The sequence below is a fragment of the Calonectris borealis genome, chromosome 3 (assembly GCF_964195595.1).
Source record: "Calonectris borealis chromosome 3, bCalBor7.hap1.2, whole genome shotgun sequence".
NCBI classification, from domain to species: Eukaryota; Metazoa; Chordata; class Aves; order Procellariiformes; family Procellariidae; genus Calonectris; species Calonectris borealis.
In genome coordinates, this window is record NC_134314.1 from 30222054 (window position 1) to 30240726 (window position 18673).

An 18673-nucleotide genomic window follows, 5' to 3' on the forward strand; every position below is an offset into this window, starting at 1 on the left:
GAAGACCAAATGGTCTACCCGAGGGCATCTAAAGTGACACTACATGCTTATATTTAGCAAACTGACTCCTGCCCATTATGTCTGATGTTCTATTCAAAGTGCACACAAGACATACTTTTTCTCTTACTTCAGCAACAAGCAATAGCCATAACACATCATAGACAATCTTGTTATACGTAATTTTCTATTGTGTATGATTCTGTGCCATAAATAAAATAATGGAGGATATTATTGTCCCTTGAACATAAAATTCTTCATTTTATTATTCAAATATTTCCTCTTTATTTTGTTAAAACATAGTAGTTATGCTCTGTTGCTGGCCAGAATGTAAATTTTAATGCTGTATGTTTCTGCTTCTATTTAAATCAAAGCATAATCCCTATAGCAACTGCATCTACAGCTTAATGGCACTGCACACTTTCTGGCAGGGTGGTGAAAGCAAGACATAAAAATACCTCAAAACAGCAATAAAAACTTCTGAAGAGATCTTGTTTCAGGAGAAAAAATATTTGAACACAAATCCAGTTCCCGCAAGGACTCTGCTCTTCAAAAGAACACAGATCATTTGAAAACAGAAAGAAGTTCCCTCTGAGAAAATATGAGATGGTATTGACAGCTATTTTACATTGACAAAAATGAAATGCATGCTACATCCACACCTCTTTGGCAATGTTTCACTTTTTTGTGAGAGGAAAAAGTGGCCATTACTGGTACATGCATGCATATATACATAGTCTGTGAAGACCTAGCTGTCCTGAAATACAAGGAGAGGAATATAATTCAGTAATAGGTCACTACAAATTAAAAACAAACAAACAAACAAAAAAACAAATTACCCCCCTCACCACCACAATTTTAGAACAATCCCTAAACAAATCTGGAATACAAATTATGAAACTAGAACTTTACCTATAATATCAAGTTTCCAATGTAGTTATGTCTCCAGCCTGTCACCTGCTTTCCAAATGTCCATATTAATGTAAGATTAAAATTCTCTGTGTAACTGAATGAACGCTTCAGTAGTTTTCTTTCTAATAAGATGATAGGCTCCAGGAGACTTCTGTTATCAAGACGCTAAATTGCCATAGTTAATAATCTAGAGATCAGTCTATGCTGTAATCTACAAAAAAAAATTATACTTACTAAACAGTAGAGCCACCTGCTATGCACTTCCCACCATTTCTGCATTTTATTAAACTGCATGGGGAATCTTTACATTGTCCAACACTGCGACCAGAATTGGGGTGACCTTCTGGAGTCCCTGGTGATTTAAACTCTTGATTCATGCTGGTGCGAACTTGAACATCAAAAATGCAACCTCAAAAGTAGAAAGAAAAAATAAATGAAGTTTAAAACAGATACAGGAAGTCAAAGAAACCAAACAACAGGACAGTGTCAACCCTTAATGAATGCGTTCCACCAGAATATCTTCAGTGGATGGGCAATCATACCATCTACATGAGCTAAAGGTGTGCCGGCTACTTTGTGTTCAGGCAAATGAGTGGATGATTGTAAGTTCCTTCATTTAATGATAGGTAAAACAACAGAAGTCATTTCTCAAGGAGTAGACAGAATACAAAGTCAGTGACTAATGACTGACTAGGTGCATTTTGTGTTTACACACACATGCTTTTACAGGAATGCACCTGTATCAGATAAAAGCGGTCCAAAAAAAAAAAAACCCACCAGAAAAAAAAGGAGAACAGAGACTGAGAAGTCTGTTTAATGTAAAATATGTAAGAATCCAGAGAACACTGACTAATATAACGCAGGCAGGGAATGTGGACTTGAATTTCCTTAGGCTGAAAAGGACCCCTTCAGGGAAAGACCCAGATTCTCCCCTTCTTAAGTGAATGCTTCGGTCCCTGGTACCTACAGATCATGTCGCACATGATCACATTTTAAAGTAGGTATACCCTGCTCCTTTAGGCCCTTAATCTCAGAAAATAATTTAAAAGTTTAATGTATACTAGTAAGGTAAAAACTTCCAGGACCTGTTACTTGGTCCTGCGGGCAAGTGACCTGGTGTAGTCACGATTATATTACCAAACTTTTATGACTTTCCAGAACAGTATAGCTGCATCCAGCCTACCAATGGGAAATGGTCCCTAGACTCTGTTAAGTCCCTAAATACAACAAAGAATTGTTTGGAAAAATGATAGTTGTTACAGACCAAGTATTTGTCAGGGACCATTGTAAGAATTTATTTGTAGAGATGATTGAATGCCAGTGCCTGGATCTATGCCCTGACATTCTTTTAATTTGCTAGTACATTGGTATCCCAAGTGAAAACAGGAGCCAAAGCTTCAGAGTGAAGCAGAGATGTTCCCTGCTTGCTACCTCCAGGCAGCTCCTGCTTAGTCTATGGAGTTGTGCCTTTGGAGAGTCTTTGTTCTTCCTAGTGACTGCACAGGATGGTTAGCCTTATGGGTCTAACTTAATTCATCAGTATTGCTGAATCATGTTTCTGGATCCAAGTGCTTATTTATGTACTGCAAAGCTGAAGATTATGCCATATATTATATCTTTTTGGATCAAACCCTAAGTAACTTTTCAAAATATACCTGAACATCAAAGTAATTTAGAGTCACATTTAAAGGTAGCCTTAAGCACTTTTGAAATGTCATCCAGATCTACACATAAATATATACAATTTTAAACTAAAAATCAGGTTTTAAACTACTTTAGTTAAACCAGCCCAGTAATGTATTTGGAAATGCTCATACCTTTCTAAACCTGATTTATTCAATTTAGCTGAGATATGGTGAATTCCCACAATGCTTGAAGTCATGAGAACAGAGGCTCTCTGCTTAATATTAAAAGCAGGGAAAGGATATGATATGGAGATTGCAAGTAATCATCACACTGTTTTTTAAAAAAATAACTTAATATGAGTTTTTGCATGATTCACTAAAATCTCATAAGAAAAAGACTTGCACCTGAAAGACACAATGAATGTCCAGTTGTGAATTTTTTTTCTAATCACATAATTTGTTGTGAACAAAATATAAGTAATATTTATAGCAAGATAACTATTTGAACTACAGTTAGAACAATGTCAGTAAAAGTGGCTTTCTTAGACAGGATTTTTCCATATTGCACACATTTTGTAGTTCTGTTTATATTGACACATAACTGGTAATTCAAAAACTCATATTAAGCAATTTAAAAATAACCTAGTTTGATGATTATTTGCAATCTTCATATTATTGCTTCTTTGCTTTTAACAGTGTTGGTTTTAGGCGACTGTATGCTTGATAAATCCTAACTAATGTTTCATCTGTTTATCAGTAGCAGATAAAGCATGTACTGTCTTCCTGAGTCTTGCTGGAGTGCTAAGAAAAAGCAGCCCAGAGCTCTGTGTAAACAATGGAAAGCACAGTGAGTACCCAAGAACTGGTAAGGTCATCACGGAAAATAAACTGGCATTTGTGTTGATGCCTAGTTGAACTGTACCAGCAGAACATCTAGGTTAGAAACAGTTCTTGAGCACTTGTAAACAAAGGATATAGTAGGTACAAGAGTATTTTGGCCCAGCTTTATAAGTTCAACTGAATTTTTCATTTAATTTTCTTATTATTTCTTGTAATGCTTAGTCAATGGGATGCAGATGAAGGACTCAGAGAAGCAATCTGAGCCTGTCGTACAAGCACTACACAACCTTCTGCAGAGACATCAGCTGATGAATGCACCTTCTTTCTGACCTAAATTCCCTTTGCTCTGCCAGTTCTGGGCCTCTTTTAATGAGAGGCTGCCAACTATTCCGAATAGTGGAGAGTTTTTCTGACAGAGCCAAGCTTGCAAGAGGAACTCAAAAGAAGTTTCTGAATTTGTGAATTAAACTTGGTTTGATCCTGATGATCAGAGTTTGATGCAAGCAAGCTGAAATCAGACACAAGACAGTGCACTCACAGAGGATATACTACCTTTTTGTTTGTAATCTTTTGTCTAGTGACTCCTTAGACCACACTTAGAGCTTTCTGTCAATGACTTTTTTTTTTACTCTCAATTTAATTTATAGCTTTCACTCCAGTCAAGCAGAGTTCACAAACAATCAAAGAGCCACCAACAATGGATTAAGAAAACTTCAGAGATTATAATAAAAAATATGACTTCATTACTCAGCTTTATTTCTTTTTTCGGATATATCCTTATCATACAAAGAATTTTTTCAAAAATTTCTCACTACTCTCTCTTACCTGCTTGTAAGCATTTGGTATTAATTTGACTAAAAAATACACAAAGCAGGCATTTTCAAGCAGATGTACTAAAAAAGCAGCAAGAGAACTGACAGAAATAGATACATAGATAAACTGTGGTCTATCTGAATGCAGTACTGAATTTACACATTTCTAAAATTCTACCTGTCTTAAAGCGCTTTGCTTTTTCCCTGTTTTTCTTGACTGCTTGTGAGTAGTGGGGTGTTTGTCTAAAAGAGAAGATGGCCACTACATTGACTACCCAGTGCTGCTCTGAGCTGTGACCCAAACACCCAGAGGGCCTGTATGAATCATGCCAAACTATGATGCAAGAGGCAACGCTGATTAAAAACTACTTCAGAAGTCACTCTCCTTCTGTGACATCTGTGATGCAGGAACATAAAGAAAAGTAACCTTTGCCCTGGGAGGCTTGTGTCCTGGTTTTGGCTGGGATAGAGTTAATTTTCTTCCTAGTAGCTGGTATAGTGCTGTGTTTTGCAGTTTGTATGAGAATAATGTTGATAACACACTGATGTTTTAGTTGTTGCTGAGCAGTGCTTGCACTAAGTCAAGGACTTTTCAGCTTCTCATACTGTCCTGCCAGCAAGGAAGCTGGAGGTGCACAAGAAGCTGGGAAGGGACACAGCCAGGACAGCTGACCCCAACTGGCCAAAGGGATATTCCATACCATATGCCATCGTGCTGAACAAAACACTGGGAGGGATGGCCGGGGGTCGTGGCCGCTGCCTGGGAACTGTCTGGGCATCAGTCAGCGGGTGGTGAGCAATGGCATTGTGCATCACTTATTTTGTATATTCTTTTATCACTATTATTATTTTCCCTTCCTTTTCTGTCCTATTAAATTGTCTTTATCTCAACTTTGGGTAAAACCCAAAGTTTTACCTTTTTTTCTGATTCTCTCCCCCATCCCACTGGGTGGGGAGTGAGCGAACAGCCGTGTGGTCTTTAGCTGCCTGCCAGATTAAACCATGACAGCTTGCAATGTATTCTAGCTTATTATGAACGTAAACTTTAACCACAAGGCTATATTTGTATCTATTTGGAACTCAACTGAGTTCTGGGTTTACTTTATTTTAAAAAGTGACTGCAGTAGCTGGAATTTTATTTACTTCTTTGCAAAATCATTTATGTGAAGAGGTGTCTCTTTCAGTGCAAAAGGGGTTCCTCAACAGTTCAGCTTTATGGTAAGAGATTCTTTTGCCTTTTTACTCCTCCATTTAACACTATTTGCTGTCAAACTATAGCCATACAGCTTCTATAGCCATACTTCATCCTATTTATGAACAAGACCACAGGAACAATCAGTTGCTCCTCCCTCTCTGCTCTTCACTTATTTCTGTATGCAAGCCCTGGCTCTCCATCAATTACTTTTATGGCTAGAGTCTGCATCGTGCTGTCATGGTAGCTCAGAGCACGAAACATCGGAACTTTCCCTCTTTTTTTCTCCCTGACACCAGATTTCTCTCTGCCTGTCTCAGAGATGTGAGGTCTGGAAATGCAGCTGTAACTTCCGGCTTTTTCCAAATAATTCTCTATCTCGTTTTGACTGGGTGAGTCATAGTGTTGAGTTGTGCAGACCTGAACATGAGGCAGTTGGTTTTATACTCCATTTCAGATTGTCCATAATGAGCAAGCTGAGTCTCTTTGGCCAAAAGACTTGCAGCTACCTAAACCCCACAATGACTTGTTAGAGCAGCTGCAGTATGCTCTGCTACACACCTCAGAAAACTCTCAAATGTCCGCTAATTACACTGTTATAGGACAATGAAGAAAAGTTGGACATTTAAGTAAAGTATCCTACCATGTTCCCATTTACAAAAGGCTCCCGTAAGCCCACAAGGAGCTACAAATTCAGATGAAGCTCAAAGTTCAGAGCACCTCAAACTCCACATGAACTTGTTTGCTTCACCTGAGCTCTATCTTTACTAGTTTCTTCAGCTTCTCACAGGGGCTGAAGGAAGTTTCCTAAATTGCTCAAGGTACCATCAAACATTCTTCAGCTTATCAAAAGAATCTGTAGGTGCTGATCCCCAAATTTCCTAAACTTAAAATTCCCAGGCTTTTGATGATTAAATTACAGTTTATTGAAGACATTTATTTTCAGTTTCCTCCTCCCCCATGGAAATTACTTGAACAACAACTGCTAAAGGCATGCAGGTAAGGGAGGAAATGGTCTGAAACAGTAGCTGTACAGAGTAAAAATCCTAAATGATTGCACACTAACACTGGGGACAGTCTGCAGCAGCAAGGCGGACCTCAATGTTTCTTGATCCAATAGTGATTGCTTACAAAAGGAGAGGTACACTCTGGTATTAGAAGCAAAATGGTTTTAATAAATCATGTCTTTAAAAGCAGCCAACAGCAGCTTTCCAAAAGTCTGAGTGGTTTAATCAACTATGTGCTAGATAAATTTATCTTGACTGTCACTTCCAGAGCTTTTCTGTGGGCCCCCTATAGCTGCACATTGGCTGAAGTAAAATGGTTCAAAATTTTCTGTTAGTGGTATTGCAGTTCCCACTCTGGATAAGGGCTACGGAGGTTTATTTCTGAACCTGAGGATCCTGAGAGCTGAAATTGGGTAGATTTCTGAGCTAGAAGAACAAATGAGATGCTGACTACAGAAGAAAATGTCATAGTAAATCAGTCATAGGGAAGTGTAGCTTCCTTGAAAGTCAATATGCTCTGGAGAACAGAGGCAAGCTACTGCTGGGAATGAATGCTAGAGCATGGAATGAATTAGCAAATATAGTAGACTTAATACTGTGAATGATAGGGACAAAGAGAAACCTGTTTATGTGCTACACGTTTGACAAAATGTTGAGGTAGAGACTTCTTTTTAAACAGTAAGAAAAATCAATAAATAGTATGGTAACTAACAGTACATGAATTTTGAAATATTTTTTATTTTTTGGAAGAATATTCATCCTGCATTTGTAGAAATTTGGCCATCGCAATACAGTTGCAACATGAGGAACCTGTAAAACTGGGAAAAAGTTTGCGGTGAAAGTGAAGCACCAGAGATTCCTGTTGGTCACCCCTAACATTAACATGCCTATAAAAAAAGCCAGAAGTACTTTACAAATATTGACACTATTAAAATACTTGCATAGACATTATGTTTTATGATATGCCAATTTGCAAGCTGTTAAGAAGCTATGAAAAGTATGACTACTCAATTCATACTTCCTGAAAAGACAGAGACAGATGAAATGTTGATTTGTATGACTTTCTGAGTGAAAAGTTGATTATAAGAAATTGATTTTGAGGAAGTTTCTGTGTAAGAAGAAAAAGTAAGGTAATGGCTGGAAATGAGGCAGTGACGTGGTCTTAGTGGAAATGGAGTGTAGTACTGTATGAAAGTGAATTTTATGGCTACGTTTGCCTTTCATAATGTGCCCCCAATTTTATAATTGAGAACGCAAAAACGTTTTGCCATAGCAGAGCAAAGTTTATTTCATTTGAAAGGCTTTCCAGTGCTTAAAATAAATTGAAGTTTACCTTACAAATATTGAGCATGTTATTTCTATGAAAGTAAGAAATGCAAATAAAGAAGTGTTATGAAAAAATCCTTTGTTTCATTGCTCATCTGGCAGGAGTTGAATTAAGATTTGTAAGACCTTCAGATATCAGTTTTGAGGTAGGAATTATTATCTGTTAGATAAATAGCTGAAATATTCCTAACAGGAATTACTTAGGTCCTGTCTAGAGAGCTAGATCATGATGTCAAGAAAAGAATCAGATTTCATGATGTCCTATCAGAAAGATACTTTCAGCGTATTGGGTAATAGTTTTCTATTACCCAAACCAGCACCGCCAGTGACAATGGTCAGAGCTAGCTGGGGGAAGAATCTAAACTACTTTACCGTGGAGAAAGGAAGTCCTTTCTCTTAGCATCATGTTTCTTAGTTATCGTAGTGAAATAACAAAAAAAACCACAGGAATCTCAGCCAAGGAGATCCTAGTTTGTTTCCTTATAAGACAAAGATTTTAAATCTTCATTTCATAGGCAACTCAAACAATCTAATGCATGTTTTAAAAGGAATTGAAAACAGTATAATCTTTACCTTGAAAGCCGTTCTTAAATCCGGATCCCTTTGGTAGTAGTTCTGGAGTATACTCGTGATAACCTCCTAAATAAAACTGACTGAAGACATTGAGTCCAACGAGTCTCCCAGGAGAAGTGACAGTTTTATTCTTCTGATCATCCACCTTTCAGTGAAACATTTATATTTGTTACAACAAAGGAATTTACCTTATTTAGGAACTCCTAGTGAAGACAGTCCTCCAAACTTAACAGGGAAATACAAAAGTAATTTTTAAACTTTTCATATAAAATGTGGAAAAAAACACTTTCATCTAAAAGCTATCCTTCTAAAGGAAATAATATCTTACCTTCAGCCAGCCTTTTTGGAGATATCTGCCAAGATGAATGACATGAATATTGAGTGCCAAATCAAGTGGTTTACTAATGATTGTTGCTATGCCAGAACCTAGATTGTAGTTATATACTACTCTGCCATTATGGAGGCCTAACTCCAAGAAATCATCTCCATTCAGACCTGAAAAGACAAAAAAAGAATAACTACTTATTCTAGGATTTAGTGAATACTGATGCATAAAATATTCTCCAAATCCATTGAAAATATATCAGTTTAGGAAAATTTTAGCCAGGAAGGTTATAAGTTTTGTATATATTTTTAATATTCTCTATATTTCCAGTATTCTTGTGGATTTAAAACAGAAACTGCAGAGATTTTGAACATATTTATAGACTTTTTGAAGGAAGTTCTTTTTCACACTACAGTAAGTTAGTGACATCCACAAAACCTGTTGAGCCTGGTGGATTTAGCAAGCATTGCTGTTCCCTCCCGCTGCAACATGAATAAATTCTCAACTCTCTCCAAAATCCTAAAAAAAGCTAATTGAAATTCCAAGCTGCATGTGAGAATAGCCCATGACTTCATTCTATTCCAGTATGCTTTCAGCTTTCACAGTAGGTACTTTAACAGCCTCAAAACTTGAGAGTACCTGCTGCTGCGAGGCAAGGGGAGCAACAGGGATATGGGCCTGAGGAAGCTCTAGCAGCTTTTATCAAGCTGCCCTTGACCCAAGAGTGCCTGGAGACTTTATTGCAGCTGCCCCTGATTAGGGCAGCTCTAGATTATTTGTTACTGAAGTTTCTCTGGTCGTAACAGCTGTATGCTTTAATTCTCTGAAGTCATCTTAAACTTTCAGGTTAGAACTCATTCATCTGCAAATTTGCAGTAAATAATTTAATTTCTTTACATTTAGGACTACATGCTACAAGTGTAGTTTGTGCTTTTCAGGTACTATATTATAAAAGCTCATTTGAAAGGTTTTAAGTCTGACATAAAGCTTATGAATAAGAATTCAATTCCTGGACCCATTCCTGGTCATCCAAGTAAACAGATTTTTACACTGGCATCTTTGAAGATAATTCAGGCCTTCTTCTCATGTAGAGTGGAACCACCATTAGTGAGATAAAACCTGCCCACCCTTTCTTTTGCACATACTCTTAGTATGGTAAAAGAACTGAGATATACAAACAATGGTAAAAGGGAAGAATGTTCTCAGTCTTGGACTAGGATGTCCTGAATTGAAATTCAAATCCATCAATTTCTTTTTACAACTCTTCCGTGAATTCAAGCAATTCAGTGCTCAATTTCATGCCTGTAAACTGTGTTTTATTTGATATTTTCTTCTGTTTTCATAAGGCTATCTCATTTTGTATTTGTTTTAGGGAAGGTCTCGCCCTATTTGTTCTTGCAGCGTCATATGGTGGCCCTCATTTCAAACATGTGTCTTGATGCCCCTACCCCAAGTGCGTGGGGAGTTTGCTTTATTTGCAGAAGATAAAGTGGGCTTTTCCCCACAACAAGCAATGATACGTATATCTCATCCTCCCACTGAAGCTCTGCATACTGCTGTTTCACGTGAAAAATGCCATATTCCTCTTATCTCACATGCTGCATTAGCAATGCGGGGAGCAGGGAGAACAGTACTCTTGCTTTTTCTATACAGAAGTTTGATTTTTCTATGCAGTTTCTATACAGTTACTATTTTGATGCAACACAAATATATATAAAAAGAGAAGATTATTCCAAAGAATTTTAATACAAAGCCTCTGTACAAAACGTGCAGTTAAATTCAGTTGAACAGAACACAAACACTGTTCATTTTTATTACAATGATTTGTTCATGACTGAACGAAACCCCATTGCCTTCAGGTACACTAGCACATTACCAGTGAAGGGCTTCCAAACTGCAAATAACAATTTTTTTAAATCGTTACCAAAGTTTCTATTTTCAGCACTGTCCACAAGGTACTTACGTGATTTGACCTGCAAAACTAGAGAAGGCACATTAAAGACAAAGTGGTATTTAAAATGCTGTCTGAATTTTTAAAACTCTTTCTTAGAAATGAAATACATAAAAGACGGGCAACAGTGTCAGCATTCTACAAAATCGACCTCATCGTGAAGATAATGTTCATTAATAATCTGCATAAATGAGACAGTTTTTAACTGTTTTGTTGTTTTTTGATTCTTTTGTCTTACTCCTTGACAGTACCAAGAATGGAAAGGAAAACAGACTCTAGAGCAGGCTTCAAAGAAATCAGGCCATCTTAACTTCACATTCTTTTTGTTGATTTCTGTTCCACTTATTTAGGGATTCAAAACCAGTTCATTTCTACTTATGCATTAGTTTTAAAATGGCATAATTTTATTGATTTATTTTTTCTTACACTGATATAACTGCAAATAGAATCAGATCCCAAATGTTTTAACATTTTACACTTTCAAGGTTGTAAGTTAAGTGACTTTAATATCTTCGCTATGGAAACCAACAGTGGTTGTTTTGTGGAGTTTACACTAATACATGGATTTTGGGGAGGAAAAATTTCCTGCTTTTTCTGTCTTTGTATCTGTTATTAACTCTAGAGTATTTGTTACTGAAGTTTCTCTGGTCAGAACAGCCTTACTTCTCTGAAGTCTTCTTAAACTTTCAGTTTAGAACTAATTTTTTTGAAAATATGAAGTAAATAATTTCTTTACATTTAGGACTACATATGCTATCATTGGCAGAAATCCTTCAAAAGATAGGGTTTTTTTGGGGGGGGGGAACAAGCATAGTACCTTCTTATTGCAGAAGGGCAGCAAATGAAACTTGGAATTATCTGTTTTAAACTGTTTTTTATTGTCTTATATTTAAGCCCTGCAGCTGTTGAAAAAGCACACTTTTATACATACCAGTTTTAAGTGTCCTGCAACGTAGGACTGCAGTAAACATCCTTTAAAAATAATTTACACTGACAGCAAATTTTTGGTATGTATAAATAATCTCATGCTTGAGTTGTGAACAGCACACTCAGCAGCACTTTCCTCTTTTTAGATGTGTACTTTTTGAAACCATCAGTGTTTTAGTGCTTTTAAATTTGAAGACCTTTATATTCACTTCTTTTCCTGTTTCCTAAAAACAATTTATTTTTAGTCAAGTGAATAATATAGGTTTTCTCCTTTCAGACTTCCTTTTTTTCTGTCTGATAATGAGCACATCCATATTAATACATATACATATTTACCTCCTCTTCTTTCATAAGTAAAGAACTATACTTGTAATTTTTTGGAAAGGACAGATTTGTTTATTGCAGTTTGAAAGCAATGGTAGTTAGCATGTATTCAGTCTGAATTGATCTAAAATGTAAAAAATTTTATTTTGGAAACAAGACAAAAGCTGCCACACTTTTGCGGTACTGCTATCTAAATATTTATAAGACAAGTGATACGGGTGGATTTGCTTTTGCTTTTACATTACATTACTTCCACTTACAAAGTAAGTACCAAACAACTATTTACATAAGCTTAACATATGTTAAGGCCCAACTTCACTCCTCCACTCCTGACTCCTCTTCCTCCCCCAACACCAAGCGGTACATGGCGGTGGGGCTCCGTGGTTCAGTACATGGCGGCTTCTCGCTGCCGTTCCTTCCTCCTCACACCTTTTCTGCGCCCCAGTATGGGCTCTCTATGGGCTGCAGTTGCTTCAGGGAACATTCGTCTGCTCTGGCATGGCGTTCTCCATGGGCTGCAGGGGTGGTAGTCTGCTCCTCTGTGGAGGTGGCATGAAGCTCCTCCTTTTCCTCCTTCTCCTCTTCCTCTGATTTTGTGTTCCCTCTGCTGTTTCTCACTCTTTTTGTTCCTTCCTCCTCTCTCTGTGGTGTTTTCTCCCCTTTCTTAAATACATTTTCCCACAGGCTCCACCACCGTGGCTGGGGGGCTCAGCCGTGCCCTGCGGGGGGTGGGTTGGAGCCGGCTGGAACCGGCTGTGTCCGGCACGGGGCAGCCCCGGCCTCTCCTCACGGAGGCCGCCCTGCAGCCCCCCTGCCGGCGCCTGGGCACCTGCGCCCAGTGCACGTACAGAGAGTGGCAACTTTTGTCCTCGCCTGTGGGAACAGGAGTTGTTTTTCAAGTATTCCAACCCAAGCCAGGGATCAGCCATAGCCCCAAGAGTTAAAGAAGAGGACGTGTCCACTATGATCAGGGGAAATCGAGAGTATTGGTAGTCTGACTGCTGTGAGAGTTTTAAGTTAAATGAGATATTAGAACAAGGGTGACTTTTGATTTATAAGCTTTGTGGGTGTAAGAGGAAGAAGATGTTATACATCTCTGTGTTAGACAACACTTGACATTACCTCACAAGAGGTTAGCCATGACATCGGTGTCTGTGGTTTAGGCAGAGATGACAGTGGAGGGGAATCGGGTAAAGTACTGCAAGAGAATGCTGACTACGAGAAATGGGTTGAAACGGAGAAAGGGGAAAATGTAAACAGAATATTAAGAAAGCTTCCTTACAGTAAGATCACAGGCTGTGAAAAACCTCACACTCCTCATGATGAGAGCTTTATTGCTTGATACTTGGTAAAAGTAAATTGTTAGAACAACAGCATCTCCTCTCGGTGAAATAAGCAAAGTTCACTTGGTAAGAAATACTACCTTCTAGTAATTAAAACAGGGGTTACTCAGTCTCCCCAACCATTTAAACTAAGAAAAAAATAAATAAAACTACTACACAGCAATTTACTAAGCGCCTCATTGTTTCTCAGCCTTGCCAACAGCTGGTGCTCTGCTGCCCACCCATCATTTGACATGGGGCTGCAGAAATGCATTACTACTGTACGGCAGCATCCACGAAAAAATTTATATGCAAAATAATAAAAAGCCAGGTTTCTGCCTGACAGCTACATAATAAACCCAGAATGCTAGTATTCTGGTTAATAAAAATTACACCAGTAAGAATTTTTTTACTCAGTTCAGCTAAATATCATTGCAAGACCTACACTTCATAAGGACTTTGACATTACAGGGTACACCCTGCAGGCAGGCCTTTTTGAGATGGACTTTAGTGCAATGTATCTGTTTTATTTTTAAGAACATTTTTTTGTGTGCTCTCTTTTGATTATTGTAACTGGAAAAAAAATCAGGTTATTTTGCACCATTGGTGCTCTACATTTCATATTTGCATTTTTTCTATTCTGAGTAAAGACAGTGGACAAATTGGTATAATTTTTGTTTGGTTACATTTCCTACAATTTCTGTATTGACAGTTTGAAATTCAGTTCCCAAGGTTGCAGAAATGTGTCTGAATGCAGTGGTTCATTCTTGTCACTGAAAAGAATGTTCTAATGATTCATTTGTGTTTGTATTACAAAAGAACTATGTATTATTATAAAAATTTAATGATGGGCACACTGGCTTCTGAAAGCTGCTTTCTGAATGACTAGATGTAAATATTTTAGGTAATGGCAACTCCATGCACCATTTCTACTTGGCTACCCAAAAAAGACAGACAGTATTTCCTCTATCCTCAATAACAAATAATTAGTATGTGAAAGGAAAATATGCCTGGGAGTGAACTGTGATAGCAAGTGAAAGGAAAGGCTGTCTGGGAGTGACTGGTGGCTGTCGTGGGCGTAAAATGACGCATGAGTGATGTTAGACCTGGATGCAGTTAAAATAGTGTTGAATATAGTTCAGTTAGCAGGGTCACCCAGGCCTGACCATATTTTGCTGAAGTTTGCAAAACAACTTAACAAAGTCTGATTCACACACAGAGGCAGAATTTGAGTTCAAATACACTCACAGTGGTTTAATACTTATTTGTGTTAGGCTAATTTGGATAATCAACTAGATAAATTAAGTAAATCAGTTTGTGGCTGTGTGTCCATGTGCTGTACCAGGGTATCACGGCACATTGAAGTACACTTGGTCAGCTGAGCTGCACTAGCTAAATTTGACAGGATCTTTGCAAATGAAAAGTAACAGGCTTAATTATATGACAGATATGTAAACTGCCAAGCCGTTCTAAGCCAACATGTTTTAGTTTGCATTGGAATAGACTAACAGTCTGACTCTCGGAAGTCTACCACAGGGAGAAATGGGAAGAAGCCCCAGAGTGTACAGGAACTTAAGTAAAGAAATTTAACAGAAAACAAGACCTAAGAAAATATCAAGTGTATTAACATAGAAAATGGAGGATACCTTGTATCATATTGATGTGATGTACTGCAGTTGTTTTGTGCAATATATATTTAACTGTGTAAGGCCTCCCCAAAATTGATTTTTAATAATGTAGTTTGGAACCTCAGTATCTTAAAACCGCTAATAATAATTTCTCCCCTTTTTCATCTTCCTGAACTATTAATTTTCTGATGCTGTATAAATGTAGGGTTCCAATAAGTCATGGGCCATATCTGCCAAACTCATGTGATGTTTTGGATATGGTAAAGCATCTACTGTGGCAGTAGAGATTTATGTTTACATACCTAAATCACTCTCCTACTGTGATGGGTTTAGACCTAAAGACACGTCACGAAACCTCCCTCCTAGGCTTCGACAATCGCATAGGACAGCTCCAAATCCAAAAGTTAGCTCGTGCTCCAATTGCAGAAACAATTAAGGTAAAAATAAGTAATATGTTTCTGATGATCTATTAAGTATAAAGTAGTTTCTACCCTGACTGCTTTAAGTCTGCATTAACATTTCCTTAAATTTTTCCCAACTTTCATCAATATTATGAGTCCTGTGTGGACAGTAATGCTAATGTTGTAAGTAGATTTATATAACCTGCTTCTCAACTATGTTAATCAGACTGAGTTGAATACTTTGCTATACAGATTGTAGCACAATTTATTCATAGGTACCTTGGATTAACTTGCATTGAGTGATCTCAGGGGTTAGGGTTTCATATTTTACATAAGTAACACAGAGTCCAATTCTGGCTGCCACAGGGTTGGATTTCAGTGTTGAGAGTCCTGTGGGCCATGGAAGTGCAGCTACTGTGACAACAGCAGCAATTCATGACTGTTCCTGCGGCAGGTTATTTGAGGACACAGGAAGAAGAAATGGCAGAGGTGGCTGTGGCACGTTGGATGGATGGATTGATTTTCCAATAAAGTAACTATCACTGGAAGAAGATTTGAGGCAGCGTCTCTCAAAACTGGACATCAAATAAATGTAATCAATAATGAAATTTATGTTTACGACTGAAAAGAGAACCTTAATCTTCTGGTTTCCATTTATTTTATTCAGAAATATGCTACCTCAAGCATCAGATTAGCTGGTGACTTTAATTACTGGAAGCAGTTATACTTCTCAATGAAAAGAAACATTTATACAATCTGATTATTTACTGTGTGTTTACAAAACAATAAAGTATTGAAGAGATTATTTTCCTCCTAATTAAATTATATCCTAAAAAGAATCAAGAAAAAGCTGTGTATATTTTTATCCTACTTGTTTAATGAATATCTGAAAGCCTGTAAGGATAGGTAGTAAAAATAAAGCTTACCTTGGCCCTTCTGTCCAGTGAAAAAAATCAAGTTATCTTGTAAAGCTGAGTGGTGGTTTGCCAACTGAAATTTCAAGCGGAATTCATAGTAGAAGGTGATATTTGGGATTGTAGAATAAGCTAGGAAAGAGGTATAGCCGAAGTCATCTGTGCCACTGAAACTAGGTTGGCTAATATTAATAGCTGGATTAAAAAAAAAAAAATCAGTGTTAGGGTAAATTCTTTAACACATGTATTTGCAAGTCCTATTTAATAGCCCATTTTAGAACTTAAAAACTAATAAATAATACTGATAATTTGATTATGTTGTAGTATTTTACATACATGCAGATATAGTTTGGCTTTCCTCTGAGTGTAATCTCTATTTTTCAGCTTTTGTAAATAGGCTGCTTTTACAACTGAATTATTGGCAACTACTGCCATCTCCTGGATTCTAGATAGCATTGTTACAAATAGAGGTACACTGCAATATTTACTCAAAACTCAGATAGACAAAAGAAAACATAAAAAGAAATTCTTCTGTTAAAAGAAATGCCATCTCTGACATGCATCTGCGTGAAATTGAGTACAAGGATGTGCTGAAGAGGTTAAGGAATAATAATTCTTCACAGGTACAGAAATAATAAAAAGAATTATATTTTTCACATTATTTGCTCCATCATTTGAACTGTCTGAATATTCAGGAATTGAGTATCTAAAAATGTATAGTTTACAGTAATGACAAATTATTTAACCTTTTTTTGCTGTCATTTAGGTTCAATTTAATGAAAATTTCCTTTATGTTGGGCACTGACCAAGCAAAGCATGTAGCTTTTTCTAAAATACCTTTGCCAACTATATACTCCTGCTTCCTCCAAAGCTGTGAAGGCTACAAGTTCATTCAAACACCTGCTGGTTTTGTGACACAAAAGTTTATAATTTATGCTGAGAAAAACTGTGAGATTAAAAAAGCAAATAAAAAGCAAAAAAAATCAAGCCTATACACATATCTGTAAAGGTGAACAGGCAGTAGAGCACGGGTATTAAGCACCCACATGGCCCCAAGGAGTGCTTGCTGGAGCTGAGTATCCAGGCTGCTGTAGGCAATTCCTGTAGTCGATGCTCAGAGCAAAGATAACATAATGCTCGTATTGACAATGTGGTTTAGTGAAAAACAGGAGAGAGAGAAAGAATAGCTGAATAAAGCTTAATCCTGGAGTATGGGGCTAGATGTAAAAGATTTGAGCAGTTATCTCCAATCCACCTGGGCACAAAATGTGGCTGGATCCAGCTTTACAAATGAAGGCAGTAAGAGGGATTGGGGGAGGAAGGAATACGTAGCTGCACCATGTACAAACCAGATTGGGAAGTGCTAGAAAAGAATTCTAATCTTCCCCAGGTAAATCTATGTTAGCCTAAGTACCTTTAGGCATCTGGTCCTAAATACTTACAGTGTGGGAGAAACAATCACACGTAATTGTGAAAATGATATCACCGTCTCTAGTTTGTGGAATCTGTTTCTAAATCTGCAGCCTGGGAAACCTGCCATATTGGCACTGAAGTGGCAGACATCGCCTTAGTATCTGCATCTGACAAAAGGTGCAGACGTAGGCTCTGACAAACCTTTTCTAGTGCAGACTTGGAGTCTGCAGCAATACAGAGTGTACTGTCCCGTTTATTAAGCACTGCTTCACACATGTGGCACATTATGCCTTGCTCTGTGATCTTAAATGGGGGCCAGGAAATTTCCATATGAAATGGTGATTTTGTCCTAATTAGAAGAAAACTGGCAATGAGTTTGTTCTCAACCTAGTCTGACTGAATGTAACCTCAAGTCTCAGACCTTTGTGAGTCATGTGCTGCATTGGAGGAAAAAGAGCTCTCCCATATTTAAATTTGGTGCTGGCTGCAGTCCACCAGTATTCCCCCAGATTACCTGACCATACCTGAGGGAGGCTCAGGTTCTGCATTTTTTTGGTTCTCAGGAAGCTATGACAGTCAGGCAGCTCCTTTAATGCTAAGTATTCTTCCTTTCTTCCTTTTTTTTTTTCTTTGTTTCTTTCTATTTATTTAATAAAACACAAAATATTTAAGAGACAAGAAGATTTTAAAATAAAGGAGGTTTGTGTGTTTATTGTCTTTTCCTGCTTCCCTTTATAATGGGGCAAGGCAAATTCTATTGTACCTCCACAGAGCCAGGTAATTTGGTTCACTGACAGAGATCACTGAAGGGTCTATTCCTGACAAGTTATTTCCAGCAGGTAAAACACCTTCTTCCCAGGATGAAGTATGCCATTGTCTCAGCAGTTTCCTTGGAGCTTTCTAACTGGGGAATTATTTTCTTGCCTTTCTACTTGCCTTTTTCAGCACTCCTTAAAAAGATGGATTGAACATTGACAAAGGAATGTTCTGCAAAGTGATCTACAACAGTAGGACCTGGACAGTAGAAGGATGCTACTCCCACTGACCGGGCGCTGCACAACATACAGAGAATTGTTATCTATATCCATATACCAGTTTCAATTTCACTGCAGTTTTGACACGTCCTAGAACAAAAGGCTCAAAGATCTTTATTCATATGTACAACTAAAACCATATCTCATTTA

General features: G+C 37.6%; 1 protein-coding gene across 1 annotated transcript in view; it reads right to left on the reverse strand.

Annotated features, from left to right (window-relative positions):
• EYS (eyes shut homolog) overlaps positions 1–18673 on the reverse strand; it is a 958850-nt gene that overhangs the window by 28648 nt on the left and 911529 nt on the right. The window contains exons 42-45 of the mRNA XM_075145270.1: positions 16089–16271; positions 8613–8779; positions 8285–8429; positions 1144–1318 (exon numbers count right to left, since the gene is read on the reverse strand). Coding sequence (XP_075001371.1) covers positions 1144–1318; positions 8285–8429; positions 8613–8779; positions 16089–16271 — 670 coding nt within the window. The remainder of the gene's footprint in view (positions 1–1143; positions 1319–8284; positions 8430–8612; positions 8780–16088; positions 16272–18673) is intronic.